The sequence below is a fragment of the Anabrus simplex genome, chromosome 9 (genome assembly GCF_040414725.1).
Source record: "Anabrus simplex isolate iqAnaSimp1 chromosome 9, ASM4041472v1, whole genome shotgun sequence".
NCBI lineage: Eukaryota > Metazoa > Arthropoda > Insecta > Orthoptera > Tettigoniidae > Anabrus > Anabrus simplex.
In genome coordinates this window covers 4,104,725-4,125,201 of record NC_090273.1, presented here as the reverse complement: position 1 = coordinate 4,125,201, position 20,477 = coordinate 4,104,725, and the positions used below count along the sequence as shown (strand labels likewise).

The window sequence follows — 20,477 nt, the reverse complement described above, 5'->3', positions numbered from 1 at the left end:
TTTATTTTCAAAATGTTTAATACGCAGTAGTCACGAGAAACCAAGCCTGTAGTCGCACTTTATGCTTAGGGAATCTAAATGCTCAAGTGTCTGTAGCACCGTAATTGGATTTGCATCCAGGCACACAGCACGAACGACCCATTCTAATAAGCCATACCGCACTTGTTTAAACACAGAACTGTAATAACTTAATGCAATTCGAGGCAAAAACTGCACTCGTGTTTACAACCGATCGTGGCGCCATTTTGACTAGTATCGATAGTTGCATCATGGCTGAGCGGCAGGGGAACCAGAGATGTCCGTCAAGGTAGAACTAGTAGGTCATGTGCCAACTTACCGAGAGAAGCAGGAAGGATAAAGGGAGCTCACTGTGTGTTGTCTCCACCTCGAACCTCGGCAAAGGCAGTCTTCTTATACAAGGAAATGACCACATTAATTAAACGTCAACTCCTTTCATCATTTAAACAAAACCGATAGCAGTAGCGATGGGTGGAGTGACATGGTCGACAGTTTTACTTGGAATGATATCTTCAGTTTACAATCTAAAGTCTAAATTTCGAGACTTGTTGAAAAATAGATTCAAGAGATTTGTTGGTGAATGTCAGTTTCTCCCCCGACTGAAACTCAGACACGGTAGTCGAGCTGCAATATCTGTCGGCACCTGGTTATGAAACTGGTGGAATCAATGACAACTCCCCAATGGCTACTTTAAAGGAAAAGATTGCGATACCGTCGTGGAGAAGTTTAGTTCATTCCCACACAAGAGCGGTGAATGACGAGCCACTTTGATTAATTTTGTTACCTATAGTGTGGTAACTGAACCAGTCAACATGGACGTGTTCGAGAACACTCCGAGTGCTCGACATTAATCAGTACCCAGTGCAGAATCTGGTGCAAGAACAACTGGACGTAAACTTACAACTACACGACCCACTCACTGCATATCCAGTGTCTGCTCCATCAGCTCCTTGATCCAACCTTAGTAACGAGACGTACGGTAATAGATATGAAAGGCCACTCCTGGCCTATATGTTATATTGGAAAGTGCTATCCCCTCCCCCTCCCTTTCCAGTGCCCATTAGAGAGACAAATTGCACAAGTAGGAAAAACAGTCTTTTTACCTCAATTATTTTTAAACCTTGGAAAATTAGTGGCAAAATGGGTAAGAATGATGCTGACTGCCTTCAGATCTAAGTGAAAAAACTGTTAATTGGATGGTAGATGACAGTCCTACCACAGTTCCCCAAATTTTAAAAATCTTGTTTTATATGGAGAAATGCTAGTCATATATTATTGTATTAATTTGCATCTATATTTTCCCCCCAGGGAGATGGAATTGAACGAGTATAAATTATTTTCCTAGTGGAGGAAAAAATAACATGGAAAAACTATAAACGATTTAAGCTCTCTGACATTTTGTAAAACTCCCTTTCTAACCGAGAAACACCCTCTTGTCTTTTTTGAAGCCAGCACTGGTTTTCTAATTCATCCCACTACTGTCCTATTCTAAAATTTACTACAGAAATCGTCAAGTCAATTAGAGTTGTAAATCAGTTAATTGTTAAGATTTGTTGGATTAGATGTTAGATCGATGCAGAATCCAACAAGGAACATCTTTGTAGGATTAGTGAAGGAAGTAAGGAGATAGAGTGTAGCTGACACTAAATCGTTTATTCTGTTGGTCACACAACAAGAAAGACAACACACGGAACAGAACAGAACTGTAGAACATCGAAAAATACCTTACAAAATATACACTCTAATGTAAATACCAGTACAGAATAAACATTCGATATGAAATCACCGCCTCTCCTTCAATTGACAAAGCCATTTCTAGTCCACATGGCATCAGTCCAGAGCCAACTTTGAATTGCCTTTCTGCCAGTATAGATGACAAGTTGTGTCGGCGCTTATCACATTCTTCACAGAAGACAGAAAGACAACCACTTAACCGATATCAGAAGGCTTAATTCTTCATAATTATTATAGGCTGTAGAGCTAAGCAATTTAAGTAAAACCTGGTCCAGTTGTCCAGTAACCTCATAGTGAATATGCTACCTAAAGTATTGTAGATACATAAAAAATATGGATAACACTTGGAGCTCTTAATGAAACGCACAAAAATTCTGCAACATCTTTTACCTGGCTTTATGGCTACACAGCTAAGTAGATGAAGGAATGAAATTCAATATCTCAGGAAAATAATTTAATAGCAATATACAATTCAATCTGTAAGTGTACAGAAATGAACATGAAGCTCGATATCAAGCCGAAAAGAAAATCATCGTCGTGTGAAACAAGGAGAGAAACTTGAGGGTGCTCTGAAGAAAAGTCGAATGCAGCGCACGCATTTTCATATCAGGAGAACGTCGCGAGTTTAGAGCGATGGGGCATGTTGATGACGAAAGGTAATAAGAAAAAGGGCGAGGGAATTTTTGTCGGAAGTTTGCTGTGTGGTTTAGAGATGGCGTGCATTGATCCACAGCGCTGCTGACTTTGTATTAAAATTTTCTTATTATTCATTAGGACGCTTTTTATAAATTTAAAAAAATGCCAAGCCAAGTACAGCTCGCAGTACCGCAGTTCAGCTTCTCCAGCGAGCACGCGCGAAAGAGAGCTACCTCCAGCGAAATTTAAGGTCGCTTGGGTGACGCATGCACTTGAAGCTTCCTTCTCCTCGGAGCGGGGCGGGGCTGTGGGCCCTCCCCCGACAGGCCAGCTAGCTTGGGTAAAGTGTGTTAGTTTTAATACTTGACACTCGAAGTGTTCAGCGCCACATGCTAGAGTCTACAAGAAAAATATCAACATCTTAACAGTGTCGCCACTTGCAGATCGTCTTGCTAATAAAAGCAGAGCCAGTTTACGAAATCAATTGGAATATAGAAGAATATATTTTATTTTTGGAGTATCGCGTTTGCTCGAGCAGTTCAATGATGTTTTACGATAGCCGCAGGTTGCCCAGTATGAACAGTAGTGTTCCTCGTGGGTGTGAGTTCTGTGCCGTTGTGCGTTATCCGTCGTGACGAATATTTTCCTTTGTTCATCCAGGTACACTCAGTAAGCGAATGAAACTTTAAAATACCAGTTAAATGTTGCTGATTCAGGTTTAAAAGGAGTCCCAGTGCATGTTTATGAACACCATGACTGTAGAAGCGTCACCAGATGCAACTCGTCACTGCCGTGAATATCAATTTGGAAATGTGGCTCAAAATATTCTTTAAGCACCTTTCTGAACAACCTGTTTCCACGAAAAATGCAGCCGTAAAAGATGGTAATATTGACTTCAGAGAGCGTAGTGGGGCTACGATACGGTATAAAAGAAACCGCACGCCACAGTCTTATGTCCTAATAAGAGTTACAGATGTAAAAAACGATCCGTGGCTTCTTCCCAGATATTCCACTTCTTTAGTTCCGCACAGCATTTCTCTAGCATTCACTCCACCGAATCTGCAAATTCAATAACGCGAAGATTAATGCTAAATTTCACATTAAATCTCTGACAGACCAACCCGCTAGTTCTTCAGATATTCAGTGATTTACACTTTCACAAGATGTACTCTTGTGAAAGCTTGCACAGACTTTGCCAATTAATATTTCGCTGATGCTGGAGAGGCGATACATTGATACTGACAGCATTCCACGCAGCAACAGCACTCTTACAAACACACAGCCATTACGAGTTACCAGAGGATCTACAGAAAAACAATGGAGTCGAAGCTTGTCCCGCTAAAGGTGGAAAATGGTATTGCCAAAACGCGTGGTGGTCACTTTCTTTAACCACCAGACGAAATCTGCGTCGTGGAACAACGCGTTGTGGCTGTTTTCAAGAGCGTTATTGATTATGCAAGCAAAAAGTGAGAAAAGAAAAACAACGGTATTTTCTTTAGGAATCCTGGGAAAATGGCATGACCCAAATGGTGCAGGTGCTCAACTCACTTGATCTCAACTTTACATAACCCTCCTTAAACTCACTCATTTTGCTCTCGGCTGAAAAGCTTTGTCCTTACCTCGGCTGTTCAGTTCGTGTGACGTCATAGCCAACTGCACTCGTAAGCGCTGTGACCGTCTTGTGCTTGCAACAGGCTGGTGCCGCGCGGATTGTAACAACACTTTGTACACTTGAATAACAAAAATACTTGAATCTCATCCATTGAAGACAATAATATGGAATGTATTCCCCGTGTAGGTGGTCGCAAGCATGAAGAGCCAACACCCCAATGAGAGGGTGTGGTCAAAACTGGGGCTGGGATACGCACACTGATCACAACACAGTTAAAACAGTTCACGGCTCAGATATGGTTGATCCTGGCGATGAGGGCCAGCCCTAGAGCCGCTAGGACTGTCCCCCACACGAAGGGCATTCCTCTGACCTTTGAACTGCCGCCGTGGTCGGCGTTTGTGGAGTTGGGCAGGTCCAAGTAGACCCGCTGCTTTCCCACGGTGCTCACGAACTTGTCCAGGGCGTTATGGTCCAGCGGGTCGGTGTCAGGGCCCCACAGTGTCAGAGTGGCATTGGACTTGGCGGTCATCAGCCCCAGGAGCACCTCTTGTGAGCGCACGGCGAGTGCAGCCCTCACTGGGAAAGTCACCGGCTGAGAGATGTTGTTCTGTTCCAGCAAGTCCCGCATGGCCTTGATGTGCTCCTGCTGGTAGCTGCCCTCAGTCACATTGCCCCCGAACCGAGTGGTCCAGCCCACAGACAGGGTGCGGTTCGGGAACCGATCTCGAGCCTGCTGAAGGAAGAGGTTAGCGTCGACAGGCGTCGTGGTGCTGTTGACGGGTCCTGCGAGAATGTCAGCATTCAGCCAGAGCGGGAACTTGATCTGGAAACAAGACAAGAGAGCTAGATTACTTCCTGGGAAAGGTGAAGAGGATGTTCCCAGAGCGGGAACTTCATCTGGAAACAAGACAAGAGAGCTAGATTACTTCCTGGGAAAGGTGAAGGGGATGTTCCCAGAGCGGGAACTTGGTCTGGACACAAGACAAGAGAGCTAGATTACTTCCTGAGGAAAGGTGAAGGGGATGTCCCCAGAGCGGGAACTTGATCTGGAAACAAGACAAGAGAGCTAGATTACTTCCTGAGGAAAGGTGAAGGGGATGTTCCCAGAGCGGGAACTTGATCTGGAAACAAGACAAGAGAGCTAGATTACTTCCTGAGGAAAGGTGATGGGGATGCCCCAGAGCGGGAACTTGATCTGGAAACAAGACAAGAGAGCTAGATTACTTCCTGAGGAAAGGTGATGGGGATGTCCCCAGAGCGGGAACTTGATCTGGAAACAAGACAAGAGAGCTAGATTACTTCCTGAGGAAAGGAGAAGAGGATGTCCCCAGAGCGGGAACTTGGTCTGGAAACAAGACAAGAGAGCTAGATTACTTCCTGAGGAAAGGAGAAGAGGATGTCCCCAGAGCGGGAACTTGATCTGGAAACAAGACAAGAGAGCTAGATTACTTCCTGAGGAAAGGAGAAGAGGATGTCCCCAGAGCGGGAACTTGGTCTGGAAACAAGACAAGAGAGCTAGATTACTTCCTGAGGAAAGGAGAAGAGGATGTCCCCAGAGCGGGAACTTGGTCTGGAAACAAGACAAGAGAGCTAGATTACTTCCTGAGGAAAGGAGAAGAGGATGTCCCAAGAGCGGGAACTTGATCTGGAAACAAGACAAGAGAGCTAGATTACTTCCTGAGGAAAGGTGATGGGGATGTCCCAAGAGCGGGAACTTGATCTGGAAACAAGACAAGAGAGCTGGATTACTTCCTGAGGAAAGGTGATGGGGATGTCCCCAGAGCGGGAACTTGATCTGGAAACAAGACAAGAGAGCTACATTACTTCCTGAGGAAAGGTGATGGGGATGTCCCCAGAGCGGGAACTTGATCTGGAAACAAGACAAGAGAGCTAGATTACTTCCTGAGGAAAGGAGATGGGGATGTCCCCAGAGCGGGAACTTGATCTGGAAACAAGACAAGAGAGCTACATTACTTCCTGAGGAAAGGTGATGGGGATGTCCCCAGAGCGGGAACTTGATCTGGAAACAAGACAAGAGAGCTAGATTACTTCCTGAGGAAAGGAGATGGGGATGTCCCAAGAGCGGGAACTTGATCTGGAAACAAGACAAGAGAGCTGGATTACTTCCTGAGGAAAGGTGATGGGGATGTCCCCAGAGCGGGAAGTTGATCTGGAAACAAGACAAGAGAGCTGGATTACTTCCTGAGGAAAGGTGATGGGGATGTCCCCAGAGCGGGAACTTGATCTGGAAACAAGACAAGAGAGCTAGATTACTTCCTGAGGAAAGGAGATGGGGATGTCCCCAGAGCGGGAACTTGATCTGGAAACAAGACAAGAGAGCTAGATTACTTCCTGAGGAAAGGAGATGGGGATGTCCCCAGAGCGGGAACTTGAAGGGGATGTCCCCAGAGCGGGAACTTGATCTGGAAACAAGACAAGAGAGCTAGATTACTTCCTGAGGAAAGGAGATGGGGATGTCCCAAGAGCGGGAACTTGATCTGGAAACAAGACAAGAGAGCTACATTACTTCCTGAGGAAAGGTGATGGGGATGTCCCCAGAGCGGGAACTTGATCTGGAAACAAGACAAGAGAGCTACATTACTTCCTGAGGAAAGGTGAAGGGGATGTTCCCAGAGCGGGAACTTGATCTGGAAACAAGACAAGAGAGCTAGATTACTTCCTGAGGAAAGGTGATGGGGATGTCCCCAGAGCGGGAACTTGATCTGGAAACAAGACAAGAGAGCTACATTACTTCCTGAGGAAAGGTGATGGGGATGTCCCCAGAGCGGGAACTTGAAGGGGATGTCCCCAGAGCGGGAACTTGATCTGGAAACAAGACAAGAGAGCTTGGCTACCTCCTGGGAAAAGGTGCAGAGGATGTCGCCAGAGCGGGAACTTGGTCTGGAAACAAGACAAGAGAGCTTGACAACCTCCTGAGAAAACATGCAGGGGATGTCGGCAGAGCGGAAGACTACCTCCCGAGAAAAGCCGCAGACAGAATGTGACTCTTCAGTTGTACATGGTTAGACATCAGATGTGTATGCTCTATAAATCACCAACTGTGCTGCAAAAATTGGTGAAATATGCATTTATGTATGCATTTATTTTCGTATTATCAAACACTTGTGTGGAATAGCATTCCTTTACTAGACTCACGCGATTGAACAGAATAAACAACTGAATAAAAAATCGCACTACTTACATCTCGGGCAGCTTGTGAGGCACATCAGCCTATAGAGCAACATGCACACTTCTCGTAGATGAGACACAGTGTATCTGAAGTTGTAGCGGGTCCGCTGTCGGTAATTTCGTTTGTTTTGCCAATTTTTCAGCTTTTTATCCGTTTTAGGTTAACTCAAGACCGTATCAGTGGTTTTTATTTTTCGTGTCTGTCTGTTCCACCATCACGGCGAAACGGCAGGGCAGTTCTCAGTACACTCATCCCGGGGAACGTTTTGATATGCATATGATTTAAAAATCATTGAACAGACGGGGGTTTTATAGAAAAACCGGAACAGTTTTCCTCCATTTTCGCTGATTCTATTGATTTTATGTAAAATCCGTGGACTGTATGTGAAACTTCCCTTCATTATAAACAACTTCTGTTATGTTCATAATTTAGCTTACTCTTCGAATGACGGAGAAAATTAATATTTTCTGCGGATATCACGCTCTGCATTGAGTGACGGACAGACCGATGACGACCCCATAGGTTACAATTGCAACGTCTCTGACTGCTTACCAGCAGGGAAGTAACGTATCGCCACTTTTGGCCATGATTCCTGTAAACTCGTGGCTGTTCCTTGGGTAGAAAGCAAGAGAGATGTCAATCGGCCATTCTGCGGGATATTGACGGAATATCGTTAAGAGTTTATAGCCGTCCTCGAATACCCTAAGTAATAACACCATAAGTCATCTTCTTATCTGTTTACCTAAGAATTCCTGCGCCTAAATTTCTCCCCTGTTACCGCTTTCCTATATCCGTAACTCATACATCATAATTTATTGAGGGACATTTGATTTTCCAATATATCCACTCGGTATTTACATATTTGTCCTATCCGGCTACCCTAATTTAATTTCAACTGTCTTAACTGCATTACTTTCTTCCTTAAGCAAGTGCTAATTCCGAAACTTGGACACTTGAGGGAAAATTCCAAGCTATTCAGATGTATAACTTTTAGCACCGAAAATTATCGAAATGTAGATGCATTTTAATGACGGTGCGGACCTTCGTTTCGGGATAATTGGTGGCTAAACGGTAAGTTCATATTACAAAACAGATAGCACAATCGCCGGTCTATTTGGAGAGATCATCAACTATGACTTATTGTCGTGTCTCGATTGTTGATAGCGCTGCATTTCTCGATTATAATCAAATCTTTTGAACTCGATTGCTACTTGCAATAGAAGAGGGCCTGTGTTTATAATGAAAACTCTCCATCTCTATTGTGAATGGCAGTTGCCAAGTGACTCTGCCGTTATAGTAGAAACTCCCGAACTAGATTGTGATTCGCAGTAGAAAATGTGGCCTGCCATTATCCTCAAAACTTCCGCAACGCCTACCTTACATCGGAAACAACGTATGGCGTCCTCCCTGTTTTGTTTCTAGGATAGCGCCAAAAGGCGTGCAATTTAATATAATCTTACTCGCGGACCATCTTCCAACATATTTACTGTTACTAAGTCAATACGGATCCAATCCCGACCATCATGGTCAAGATTATTAATAATGCTGACAGATGTACAAAGCCTGCTCTTTGACACGACTGCGATTTATATTTCCCTTATCTTTGGTTATATCGGAACGAAAACTTGCCATGAGCTCTTTTCGTATAAAACCAAGCGCAACAGTTTCATACTTTAGGCCCCTACTGCTCGATCTTAATCTAAACCAAATACCGAGATTCATTTACTTCCACACGTCTGTTTTCCCGTGATGCTGCGAGAGAAACAGAGATACAAATATTAGGTCATTACTACGGTCCGGTCTTCTGCGTTTTAACCTACAGTTTTCCTGCCAAATTAATTAAAGAATTTAAACATATGTAAGGGGCGATGAAAAACTTTTCGTACGACGGCAGTGCGGTCACTCATGCCCCGACAGGAAGGCTGGCACAAGCACGACTGCCTGCCACTAAAATGTCTTCATTCCCCCCGTGAAGGGGGAGGCGGGCCTCCTGTCTCTCAGGCCGGGAGATTTGGTACGGTGAAGTTGACGGGCTGGACTAGGATACAAGAAACCTAAAATGAAGGTTTATACCACCTGGAAATGAGGCCCACGTCAGTATTTTTGTCAGAGTACACTGCGCATTTAAAAGGAATGCTACCATATGAAATGACGGCGCAGTAGTGCCAACTTCCAGAGCTCGGCCATTTGTGCAGAATGGCGTCACACGCTCCATGTTGTTGCTGTCTTAGTCGGACCTGGTGGCGTCTTTTTAACAATAGATCCTGTTATTAACCCAAACGTCACCACGACTCCCATGAAAAAGTCGCTGCACTGTTATAAGAGACCCGCCATTTGCTCCATAACATGGCGAGTGTCCTCCTTGACAACTCCGGTCCCCACTCCTCCTACCGAGAGAGTACTAGACATGCCAAAAACGTCAGATTCCCGTCGGTCAGCCTGTATAACTTATCCTGGTCCCCTCTTCACAAGAGGCGTCGTGACGAAAATGTTATTTCACTACAAATGTAACAAGAATTATTCATGGAATTTACACATTTCCGTGGCAAGTTGCACTCCAAAACCGGAAATTCTGCACTAATTAAAATCGAAACTCACAGTGACAGCAACAGTACTTATGTTTATAACCTACAAACAGGTTTAGAAAGTTGTGTTTTGTCAGTTGACAAGTGCGCCAACTTCCAAAACAAATTTTCCCCAAAACAGAAAATGTATAGGTCACTATCTCCGAAGCAAGAGCTAATCGGTCATTTTCATGGTGATTTTTGAATTCTCCAGGTGGAAATGCGTAAAAATAGGCTATTTTTCGGCCCGACATTGTTGTACAGAGTAATTGGCATAACTCAAATTGTATATTCTATTAAATCATATAACTCTATTTCATAAACAGAAACACCTGTGTCCACCCACATATTAAATAAGTTACTTTACGTTACACCGACACAGATAGGTCTTACGGCGACGATGAGATAGGAAAGTGCTAGAAGTGGGAGAGAAGCGGCTGTGGCCTTAATTAAGGTACAGCACCAGCATGTGCCTGGTGTGAAAATAGGAAACCACGAAAACCATCTTAACGGCTGCCGACGTTAGGACTCGAACCCGCCACTCCCCCGAATGAAAGCTCATAGCTACGCAAACCGCACGCCCAACTACCTCGGTCATCTTTGAACATGTATTTTTCTATCAGCAGTCGTATTTTGTATCGGCTACACGAGATCACTTACCCACTGTCCACGAACACCGCTGACCTCGTGATTCCATTATTGAAGTATTGTGCAATGATGCGACATACGAACTGAGAGAATTCTTCCGAATATCAAACAGACGATTTCGACTGGTCATAAGGTAGGCTAGACAATAATGTTATTGGCTTTGCGTCCCAATAACAACTTTCATGGTTTTTCGACGCCGAAGTGCCGGAAGGAGCTCTTTCACGTGCCAGTAAATCTACCGACACGAGCCTCAGCACCTTCAAATACCATCGCACTGAGCCAGGATCGAACCTGCCAAGTTGGATTCAGAAGGCCAGAGCCTCAACCGTCTGAGCCACTCAGCAAGGCGTGGAGGCTAGAGAGCTGAACGTCAACTGGTTATAAAAATACCGACTGATTAAACGAATACGGTAAGTAGAATAACCTAATAGCCTACCTAGCTTGTAAGTACTTTGGAATTCTGTTTTTACTATCTTTTTAACAGTGCAAATAAATCCATCTATTATTTAAAACTCCCTGTAAGAAGAGGACAGCAAATGCAAGTGGGTATTATTTTCAAATGAGCTGAGCTCGAGAGTCCATTATAGCGCACGATTCTTTCAGTGTGACATGGGTCACTGTGTCTCGCTGCACCGGAAGCTCGGCTCCCCGCCAATGTCCAGTGTCCCCCTAGTGAGCCGTGAGTGCGCCACTCAGCACTGTCCGCTGCGAGTCAGCTGAATCGTGAGCCGTGAGCTCGGCGTTCCTGTGAATCGGTTCAGTCGGATACTTGAATGAATGGGTAGACCAACAGCGTGAACCAGAGCGTTACAAGGTTGGTTATAGTGATACATAATTCGGGCTCCCGTGCCGCTGCTGAAGTTAGACAACTCGGTGTTGCTAAATCTGCACGTGGCTTCATCCAGGAGGGGGACCCCGAGCTGACACAGTGTGTATGCCTTTGATACTGATTTGTTGACATGGCTTTGAAGGCGTTCTAAAGCTGCGGGCAGTTTTACCAACACACACACGAAGCGCTCTGATTGGCTAAGTTGAGCAGTATGACCAACCGTGTAACGCTCTGTACAGACATACATCTAGGAGGTGCACTAACCTTCTCGTTCCGGTCTGCCAAGAGAGACACAGACTTGTTGAAGACCTCCTTGCTCTTGAAATCCAGTTTGAGCCCCGCCTTGTTCTCTTTGATGAGCCTGTCTAACAACTGCTCCAGAGACAAGTCTGAAGTGTTGTCTGGAGGGTGCGCCATTATAGGGACCTCACCGGCGTCCTTCAACTTGCCCAGGGAGACGTCGGCCTCCAGCATCATCACCCCTCCTGGGAACAGATACACACAAGACTGCACTATTGGTACGACACAAGCACAAGGGACACAGACGTCGCTCATGTCGCTCGCCCTGCTTCCTCACTGTACAGGAAGACCGCTCACGTAATAATCATTTCTTTTGATCCACATTTCGGGTTTAGTTTGAAAATATGGTTTCTAATTTGAAGATTAATTCTTTTTACTGTAAACGACACTTATCGAGGGCTGTCTCAGATAAACCGTCGTGAACGTTCTTCCATCATACGCGGGGGTCTATGCCAAGACTTCCTTCACTAAAATTGCTCCTGCTTCCCTTTTTTGTAGTGGATTATAGTTTCATTGAATCCAGACCACAGTGACAAATGTTCGCTGAATAGCTTCCTCCAGTTGTAATTGGACGACCTCCCATCTGTGTTTGATTTGCAAAGAAACACCAACATGAGAAGGATCTCGTTTGAGAGATCCCAATACGTCTCTGGCGCTGACCTGCGCTCACATTTAACGAGTACAAGGTGCAACCAGAAATCTGTCGGTACGGTGTAGACTGCATCAGGTGGAATGAGCCAAGAACTCCTAACTTTAGCACGAAAGTCTAGGTGAAGCCTAAGATGGCAGGTTCCATTCCTGCTCAGAGCAGTGGTGTTTGAAAGTGGTCAAATACTGCGGCGCGTACTGGCATACCATGTCTGCGTGTCCTAGAGTGGTCTACTCGCTAATGACAAAGTTGCTAATTGCTAATCTCAAGTAATTGATCTGCTGATAGAAGCACAAGATGCTATATCTCTCTTTTCTGAAGAAAGAACACTCCAACCTTCGTACGAGATGAAGTAGTCACCATACAGAGGGGTTGTCGCATTACATACCTCCAGATACATCATATAGCAGTTATCATTATTGCTGCGGTATTGTGGAGTCCTTAGGGGCTAACAGCCGTGCAAATTAAAAAAATGTAAAATAAAGCGAGAAACAGTATTATTATTATTATTATTATTATTATTATTATTATTATTACTAAAGAGCGAATGTCGATGCCAAAATATCATTTTCTAGTAATTGCAGCAAGAAAGTGGAAGAGAAGATTGTCCACAGGATCTCTTTGACTGATTTAATTACACCCCTTTTGCCCTCATCATTCTCCTCCATTCGCCCCACATGATCCCACCACCTAAGCTACATCCATCGACTAACTTAGCCTTCATCACCTCATTCGCAACACCCTGCAGCCATTGTTCCATTTTCACACCCATTTTAAGGAAGATAGCTAATTAAATCAAGTAATTAACTTATTAATAAATATATAACTAAATAGATAAAGAAAGAACAATAACGAAATAAACAAACAACCGAGGAAAACAGGCAACACTGTAGGAAACACAATTTCCTAGTTAACATATTACCTTGAGCTTTTCCATCGGTCAACATGTGATAAGCTCCACTCCAAAGGTCACTCATACACTTATAAAAGCGACCGGAAGAAGCAGCTCGTAGCTAACGTAATAAGATGTTAGGGCAGCAAATATCATCATCAGCAACGTCATGAACGAGTTTATCACGCACTGAACCACAGTAGCTCAGCCTCCCACAAGCTAACCACTCTAGCCAAACTTTATCTCAGAAGATTAAACTTGACTTTTCTTAAAGAATCAGTTCGGGAAAATGCCTTTAAAATCGAGTAACTGCAACAGCTGTTTGTTTTCAGGCTGTGCATAACATGACGCCCCCCTCCTTTCTGCGGTTCACCTCAACGTCCTCGAGCAAGACGGGGAATTAATAGCTTAAATTTGTCCGACGCCTTGGCTAAATCGCTAATATTAAGGGGTTCGGTTGAAAGGGTCCCTACTTCGATTACCGGCCAGGTCGGGATCTTAATCGCGCCTGATTAATTCTTCTGGCTCGGGGACTGGATGTTTGTGTTTGTCCCAACACTTTCCTCTTCATATTGAGACAACACGCCACACTAACAACCGCCACAGAAAAACGCAATAGTGATTACATCCTCCGCCATAGGGTTGGCGTCAGGAAGGGCATTCGACTGTAAAAGACGACGAAATCGACATGTGCGACACGGTCGTACCCGCGAGCCCACAGGTGTAGAAAAATCTGCAGAAGAAGAAGAACAATAAGAAGAATAACTTAGATTTTAAGCAAAAATGTCACTTGGGCTGCATAACCTTTAGGGGTACGGTCTTTGAAAACTCCCGTTACTTAGTTCGAGGCAAGAGGAGTGCAGTCTATACTACCCGCTCGTTTGTGCGTTATGACCTGTAATTCCCTTGTGCGTCTCGCTATCACCTGGGCTACTTGAGGACGGGCGTCAATTGTGTTCCGAAAGGTCAGAAATTGAGCTCCTGATTTCAGCGAAAGGACACCATGACATTTAGAGGAAATTGGCCAGAGGTGTGCTCTCCTCTCACAGAGTCGCACGCCGCTTTACCCTCTAACACAAAGAAAAGCACCTTAGAATAAAACAACTGATACACATGAAGATTTGTTTCTTTGCTAAGCACACTGATGTGACCTCCAAGTCCACCTGATGACTGACATCGTTTGACCGTCTCTTATTAGTATAGATGGTGGAGGGGCGAGCGAGAGCGAGTTCAGGAGTGTTCTAGGTGTTAGTGACATAGACAGGTCTTGTGGCCAGCATGGAATAAGACAGGCCTAGCCGCAGACCGTAAGGTTAAAATAATATTAATAATAATAATAATAATAATAATAATAATAATAATAATAATAATAATAATCACCATCATCATCTGTAAAATACAGCACACAGAAATAGGCCATGGTGAACTGCTATCAGGTACAATACGAACTTCACCATCTTCCGAGCTGGACCACAATAGAGGCCTGGCACGAGCGATGAATGTTATCAAGAGGATTTACAGCCACAATAAGCTCTTGCTGAAATTACGCTTCAGGAAGCTAAATAACCTCCATTGTCCTAAAGCAGCAGGAATAGTTGAAATTAGACCTGAAATGGTTAAGTACAGTGGGAAGGAAGGGATGAAATGACTTCGTAGCATAAGATTAGCATGGAATGTTGGTAAGGTAGGCCTACCTTCAGACTGGACAAAACCCATAATTCCACCTATCTATAAGCACGGCAACAGGAAGAACTGCAACAACTATCGATGTATCTCGTTGATTAGTGTACCAGGCGAAGTATTCACTGGGATCTTGGAAGGGAGGGTGCGATCAATCGTTGAGAGGAAGTTGGATGAAAACCAGTCTGGTTTCAGACCACGGAGGGGCTGTCAGGATCAGATTTTCAGTATGCGCCAGGTAACTGAAAAATACTACGAGAGAAATAGACAGTTGTGTTTATGTTTCGTAGATCTAGTGAAAGCATATGACAGAGTACCGAGAGAAAAGATGTTCGCCATACTGGGGGACTGTGGGATTAAGGGTAGATTATTAAAATCAATCAAAGGCATTTATGTTGACAATTGGGCTGCGGTAAGAATTGATGGTAGAATGAGTTCTTCGTTCAGGGTATTTTCGGGGGTTAGACAAGGCTGTAATCTTTCACCTGTGCTGTTCATAGTTTACATGGATCATCTCTTGAAAGGTATAAAGTGGCTGGGAGGGATTCAGGGAGGTGGAAATGTAGTAAGCAGTCTGGCCTATGCTGACGAATTGGTCTTAATGGCAGATTGTGCCGAAAGTCTGCAGTCTATTATCTTGGAACTTGAAAATAGGTGCAATGAGTATGGTATAAAAATTAGGCTCTCGAAGACTAAATTGATGTCAGTAGGTAAGAAATTCAACAGAACTGAATGTCGGATTGTTGATGCAAAGCTGGAACAGGTAGATAATTTCAAGTATTTAGATTGTGTGTTCTCCCAGGATGATAATACAGTAACTGAGATTGAATCAAGGTGTCGTAAAGCTAATGCAGTGAGCTCGGAGTTGCGATCAACAGTATTCTGTAAGAAGGAAGTCAGCTCCAGGACCAAATTGTGTTTACATCGGTCTGTTTTCAGACCAACTTTTCTTTACGGGAGCGAAAGCTGGGTGGACTCACGATATCTTATTCATAAGTTAGAATTGCTCAGGATTCGAGGTCTATGTAGGCCTAATTGGTAGGATGTTTTACGACACAGGGTGTTAAATATTGTACATTTAGGTTAGTTTTTGTCTCCCCTTTGCGCATTAAATAACGTCTTTTCTTAAGATTACGGATCCCCACTGCAATGTCAAGTGTGCAGGAAAGGGAACGAACTCGTCTACAGTTGAAAGTGTTAACAAAAGGAGCGTAGTGCGAACGCGCAAGCCCAAGGTGTAAACTTCAAGATTTGAAATGATAGCAGAGCAAAGTGTAGCTTCCACTGAAGTCCCAGTCTCATCCATGGCTGTGACAATATGGAAGTTGCTGGGGTATGGGTGGTGCTGATTAATGCCATTCAGAGCACAACCAGTGTGTCTGAGTGTCATGAAAGGTGTTAGTTGTGCTACAATAGCACTGTCTGGCCCAGTGAGGAAAGCAATGGCAAACTACCTCACTCCTCGTGTTGCCTAGTACGCCTCATTTTGGTACTGCCATTGCTTTTTGTGGTTTCCCAATAACTGCATAGCCTTTGGTGGTGCTGTTCGAGGATCCAACCAGCCTCTGGGCTGATGACCTAACAGACAGACAGAATTATATATGTCGGCATACAATGTACATTTGTAATATATTTTTGATTCTCAAGATGGACTTTATCATTCTAAGTCATGTAAAAATTTGGATCATTTGATTTTTTAAATTTCTAAAAATATTTTTCTTGTTTATTTTGATGAACAGATTTTCCTCCAAAATTGATGTCATGTTTCGCCTTGATTTATTTGTAGCTTTTAATTGACCTCAACGTATGCATATTAGTTACATGCTCCGGATCAAATTCAGGGTGTATGTGATTTTAGGGTATTTTTTTTTTATCATAGTTCGAACTGAGCACCTCTGGGAGCGCCTGACTAGTCTGGAGCAAATTGCGTTGACGGTAGAAACAGGGGCAATATTACACATGTAATAGAAGTACGGCAGGACTTCACTACACAGTGAGTGACGGATAGCTCAGTGTTTACTACTTGCTGTGGCGCAATGCAAACTAGTGATGGGACATTCGATTCATTTTACTGAATCGATTCATTTGATTCCGTTCACGTTACTGAATCGATACAGTGATCCGATTCACGGCTCACTGGTCACCGCTCCTACTGCATCAGTGTAGTATGTGCTGGTAAGACAGCAGCAACAGCATTCAGTGCTCGCAGCTGCCATCTGGTCTTCATACTATGAACTACTTTCTTAGAAAAAAAATGCTAGTCACTCTAATACATCGAAGGTTTCCGGCGACGCAGGGTGGGAAAGGTTAGGATTAGGAAGGTAGCAGCCATGACGTGAATTAAGGTACAGTCCCAGCATTTCCTGGTGTGAAAATGGGGAAACTACGGAAAAACCATCTTAACGGCTGCCAACGGTGGGATTCGAACCCACCATCCCCCGAATGCAAGCACATAGCCACGCGATATTAACCGCACGACAACTCGCTCAGTCATTTAAAAAAAAAGTATTTTTCTATCAGCTGAGGATTTTTTTAATAGTCATATTTTGTATAGGCTACCCGAGATGTACAGTAGCCCGCTGGTTTTCTGATTCAACATACTGTTATTGCGTCTGTCCACATATGATTGAAGTCTTGTGCAACGATGTGACATATGAAATAAAAAACAGGTACTTTTGAGTGGTCATGAGCATGACTCATAGTCATAGGGCAGGCTAGAGTCGACTTTAATTGTCAAATGTCAACTAAATTATAATACTAAGATTCATTAAACTAATAAATAGTATAATCTAATAGCCTACCTACTTACTAGCTACTTCAGAATTATGTTGTGACTATCTTTTTAACACTGCAAATAAATCCATCTATTATTTAAACCTCCCTGTAAGAAGAGGACAGTGAATGCAAATGGGTATTATTTTCAAATGAGCTGAGCTCGAGAGTCCATTATAGCATACGATTCTTTCAGTGTAGCATGGCTCACTGTATGTCTCGCTGCAGTGAGCCGATAAGGAGCCGTGTGTATCTTGTGTCTCACTGAGCCGCGCTCGTTCACGATTCTTTCGATGTGCCATGGCTCACTGTATGTCTCGCTGCAGCGGAAGCTCGGCTCCCCGTCAACGTCCAGTGAGTGCGCCACTCAGCACTGTCCGCTGGGAGTAAGCTGAATCATGTGCCGTGAGCTCGCCGTTCCTGTGAATCGATTCACTCGGACACTTGAATGAATCGATACACTGCTTCGAATCATACATTCAGTAGCCAACACTAATGCAAACCCGTTAGCCGCGACCAACGACATGTCTTGCGTATTTCCGATAATAATTAAAGAAGATAAGGAGCTGATAAGGCAACAGAGCTTGTACAATTCCTAGTTTCGGGTGGCTAAAAGGGAATAACATGTGAGCTACTACACGCGTGTCCTCGTCTCTTTGGAACCGCCCTCTCGTGTGCTACTGTGTGAACTCCAGTGTTGACTGCTTTCTTCGTGTTTCTATCATTTTCGAGGGGCGGGACTCTCTGAGTTCGACTCCCGGCGACTATGGGTGGCAATTCCATTACAAATAGCATAAACGACGTGTCCCTGAGAAATTTCAATGTAAGGGTAAACCATTTAGTGATAATAATAACCTAGCTAACCCCATGGCACTGGAGCCTCTGAAGGGCCTTGGTCTACCAGCTCGATGGCCTGCAAATTGCGAGGTGTCGTGTGGTCAGCACGAAGAATCTTCTTGGCTTTCTAGACCGGAGCCCCTATCTCACCGTCAGACAGCTCCTCAAGCGGAGTGCACCTCGAGCCAGCCCTCAGATCCAGGCAAAAATCCCTGACCTGGCCCGGAATCGAACTCGGGGCTGCCGGGTAAGAGGTAGGCACCCTACACCTATACCACGGAGCCGGCTATAATAATAATAATAATAATAATAATAATAATAATAATAATAATAATAATAATAATAATAATAATAATAATAATAATAATAAAACTATTGGCTTTTCAATGTACGGGGCTACACAAGTCGGAGATGTAAGTGCTCCACCATGGCGTTAATTAAGGTACATCCCCGGCATTTGCTTGGTATCGCAGTGGGGAAAACTGCGCGGTCGAAACGCACCATCTCCCGAATGCAAGCTCACAGCCAATCGCTCGGTGTGATTGCCAGTCTCCTTGCCTGAATGGTCTTTGGTTCAGAGTGCTCTGTATTTGACTGCGAACAGAGGCCTTTGTGCTAGACTCTTCTGGAGTTCGGACCCGCGACCCCATCTGCTTCGGATCGCGTGATGTGGCACAACATGGACGCAGTGCTCTTTTCTTCCAACATGCGCGAGTAGACCAACACTTCTTTCAACATTAGCATTTGCATGCTATGAAAATGAGAAAGCACGCAAGAGGAGCTGCCTAAACCAAACTTACCACGAAGTCTTGTGTAGAACGATGTGAGCTCAGGATGTGCAACTAATGACCAACGCTGTGAACTTAAAGGTCACGAACTGTGCTGCCAGTAGTAAGACTTGAACACTCGAGTTACACAAGCAAGACAGATCGTAAAAGGTAACTCTTGGTAAATATTCGTTCGTAAATCGAGGAATTGATGATTGGAATGCGGAGCTCTCTTGGAGCCGTTTCAAGAATAGACTCAAGCAACCCACTGTACATTCTAGTATTAACACATCTGAACGTGCTGTAAGAGTAATTGGACCGCTCATTGTGAAATACTTAACGTAGCCTGAAATGAAGCTGGCGTTAAACTAATAGTATTCTTTGTAATATTTTCTTACCAAGCAATTGCTTCTTGTTGTCATTATTGCACTACTGTAAGTGGATATATCCCAATGGCTTGTGCCCCTCGGAGAGACGTGGTGCAGGCTGTGCGAATTGGGCCCGACCTAGGATGAACTCTAATGCTGAAATCGCCACATACCCAGTCCCCGAACCAATGAAATTAACCAATAAACGTTAAAATCCCCTGTTGGACCGACGGGCAGCCACACCACAAACTGTAACTTTTAAGATTGTCCTCACACAGATAAACTATGGCCTTGTGTGGCAACTAGTTCATCACAGCCCGAACAACGCTGTTCAAGAGAACGAGTAAAATCCTCTGACTGATGCTGAGGGTTGAGAGCACGCCGCCTGCTTCAGCTTAACGACCAACAACAACTGAAGGAAGGGCCACGGAATGTGATGACGACTTCCTGAGAACAACGAGCACACAGTCCAGCGTCACTGTCCAGGGACATGAACCTTCCGCACCTGAAAAGTTTGCCCTGCCTCCTGTTCGACCCGCACAAGTGAGTCGTGCCACTAAGTGCTTGTAGGGCGCCCACTTGTGTTGCTTGTCGACACGAGAATGATGGGACAAACACATTAAGTAGGCTACTCAGAGTTTATGGCCCCATTGCCCTAAGTCTCCGAAATCAAACACGAAATATTGTCTTTTGCTCTCTTGTTCAATTAGGTCACTTTTGTGAGTTAGTACCGCTTGACCTAAATTAGAGTCCCCTTTACCTTCGACAGGACTTACATTCATGAATAATAATAATAATAATAATAATAATAATAATAATAATAATAATTATACGCCCTCGTGTGCAGGCAATTCAATTAGCCGCAATTAAGGCTGCCCCTGTGACAATTTCGACGTTGTATTTTAGTAATAACACAAGGCACAGCGAGTTTATCGCAAGTCATGAAAAAGACAGCGATGGAAAACAAGTCCTTCCAAGATG

The 20,477-nt window shown here is 44.1% G+C and overlaps 1 protein-coding gene across 1 annotated transcript in view; it reads right to left on the bottom strand.

The window, feature by feature from the left end:
* Positions 1–1,652: 1,652 nt before the first annotated feature.
* The window catches only part of LOC136881231 (protein FAM151B), a 44,908-nt gene continuing 26,083 nt past the window's right edge, over positions 1,653–20,477 (bottom strand). The window contains exons 3-4 of the mRNA XM_067153970.2: positions 11,496–11,716; positions 1,653–4,823 (exon numbers count right to left, since the gene is read on the bottom strand). Of these exons, the coding sequence (XP_067010071.2) occupies positions 4,290–4,823; positions 11,496–11,716 (755 nt within the window). The 3' untranslated portion in view covers positions 1,653–4,289. The remainder of the gene's footprint in view (positions 4,824–11,495; positions 11,717–20,477) is intronic.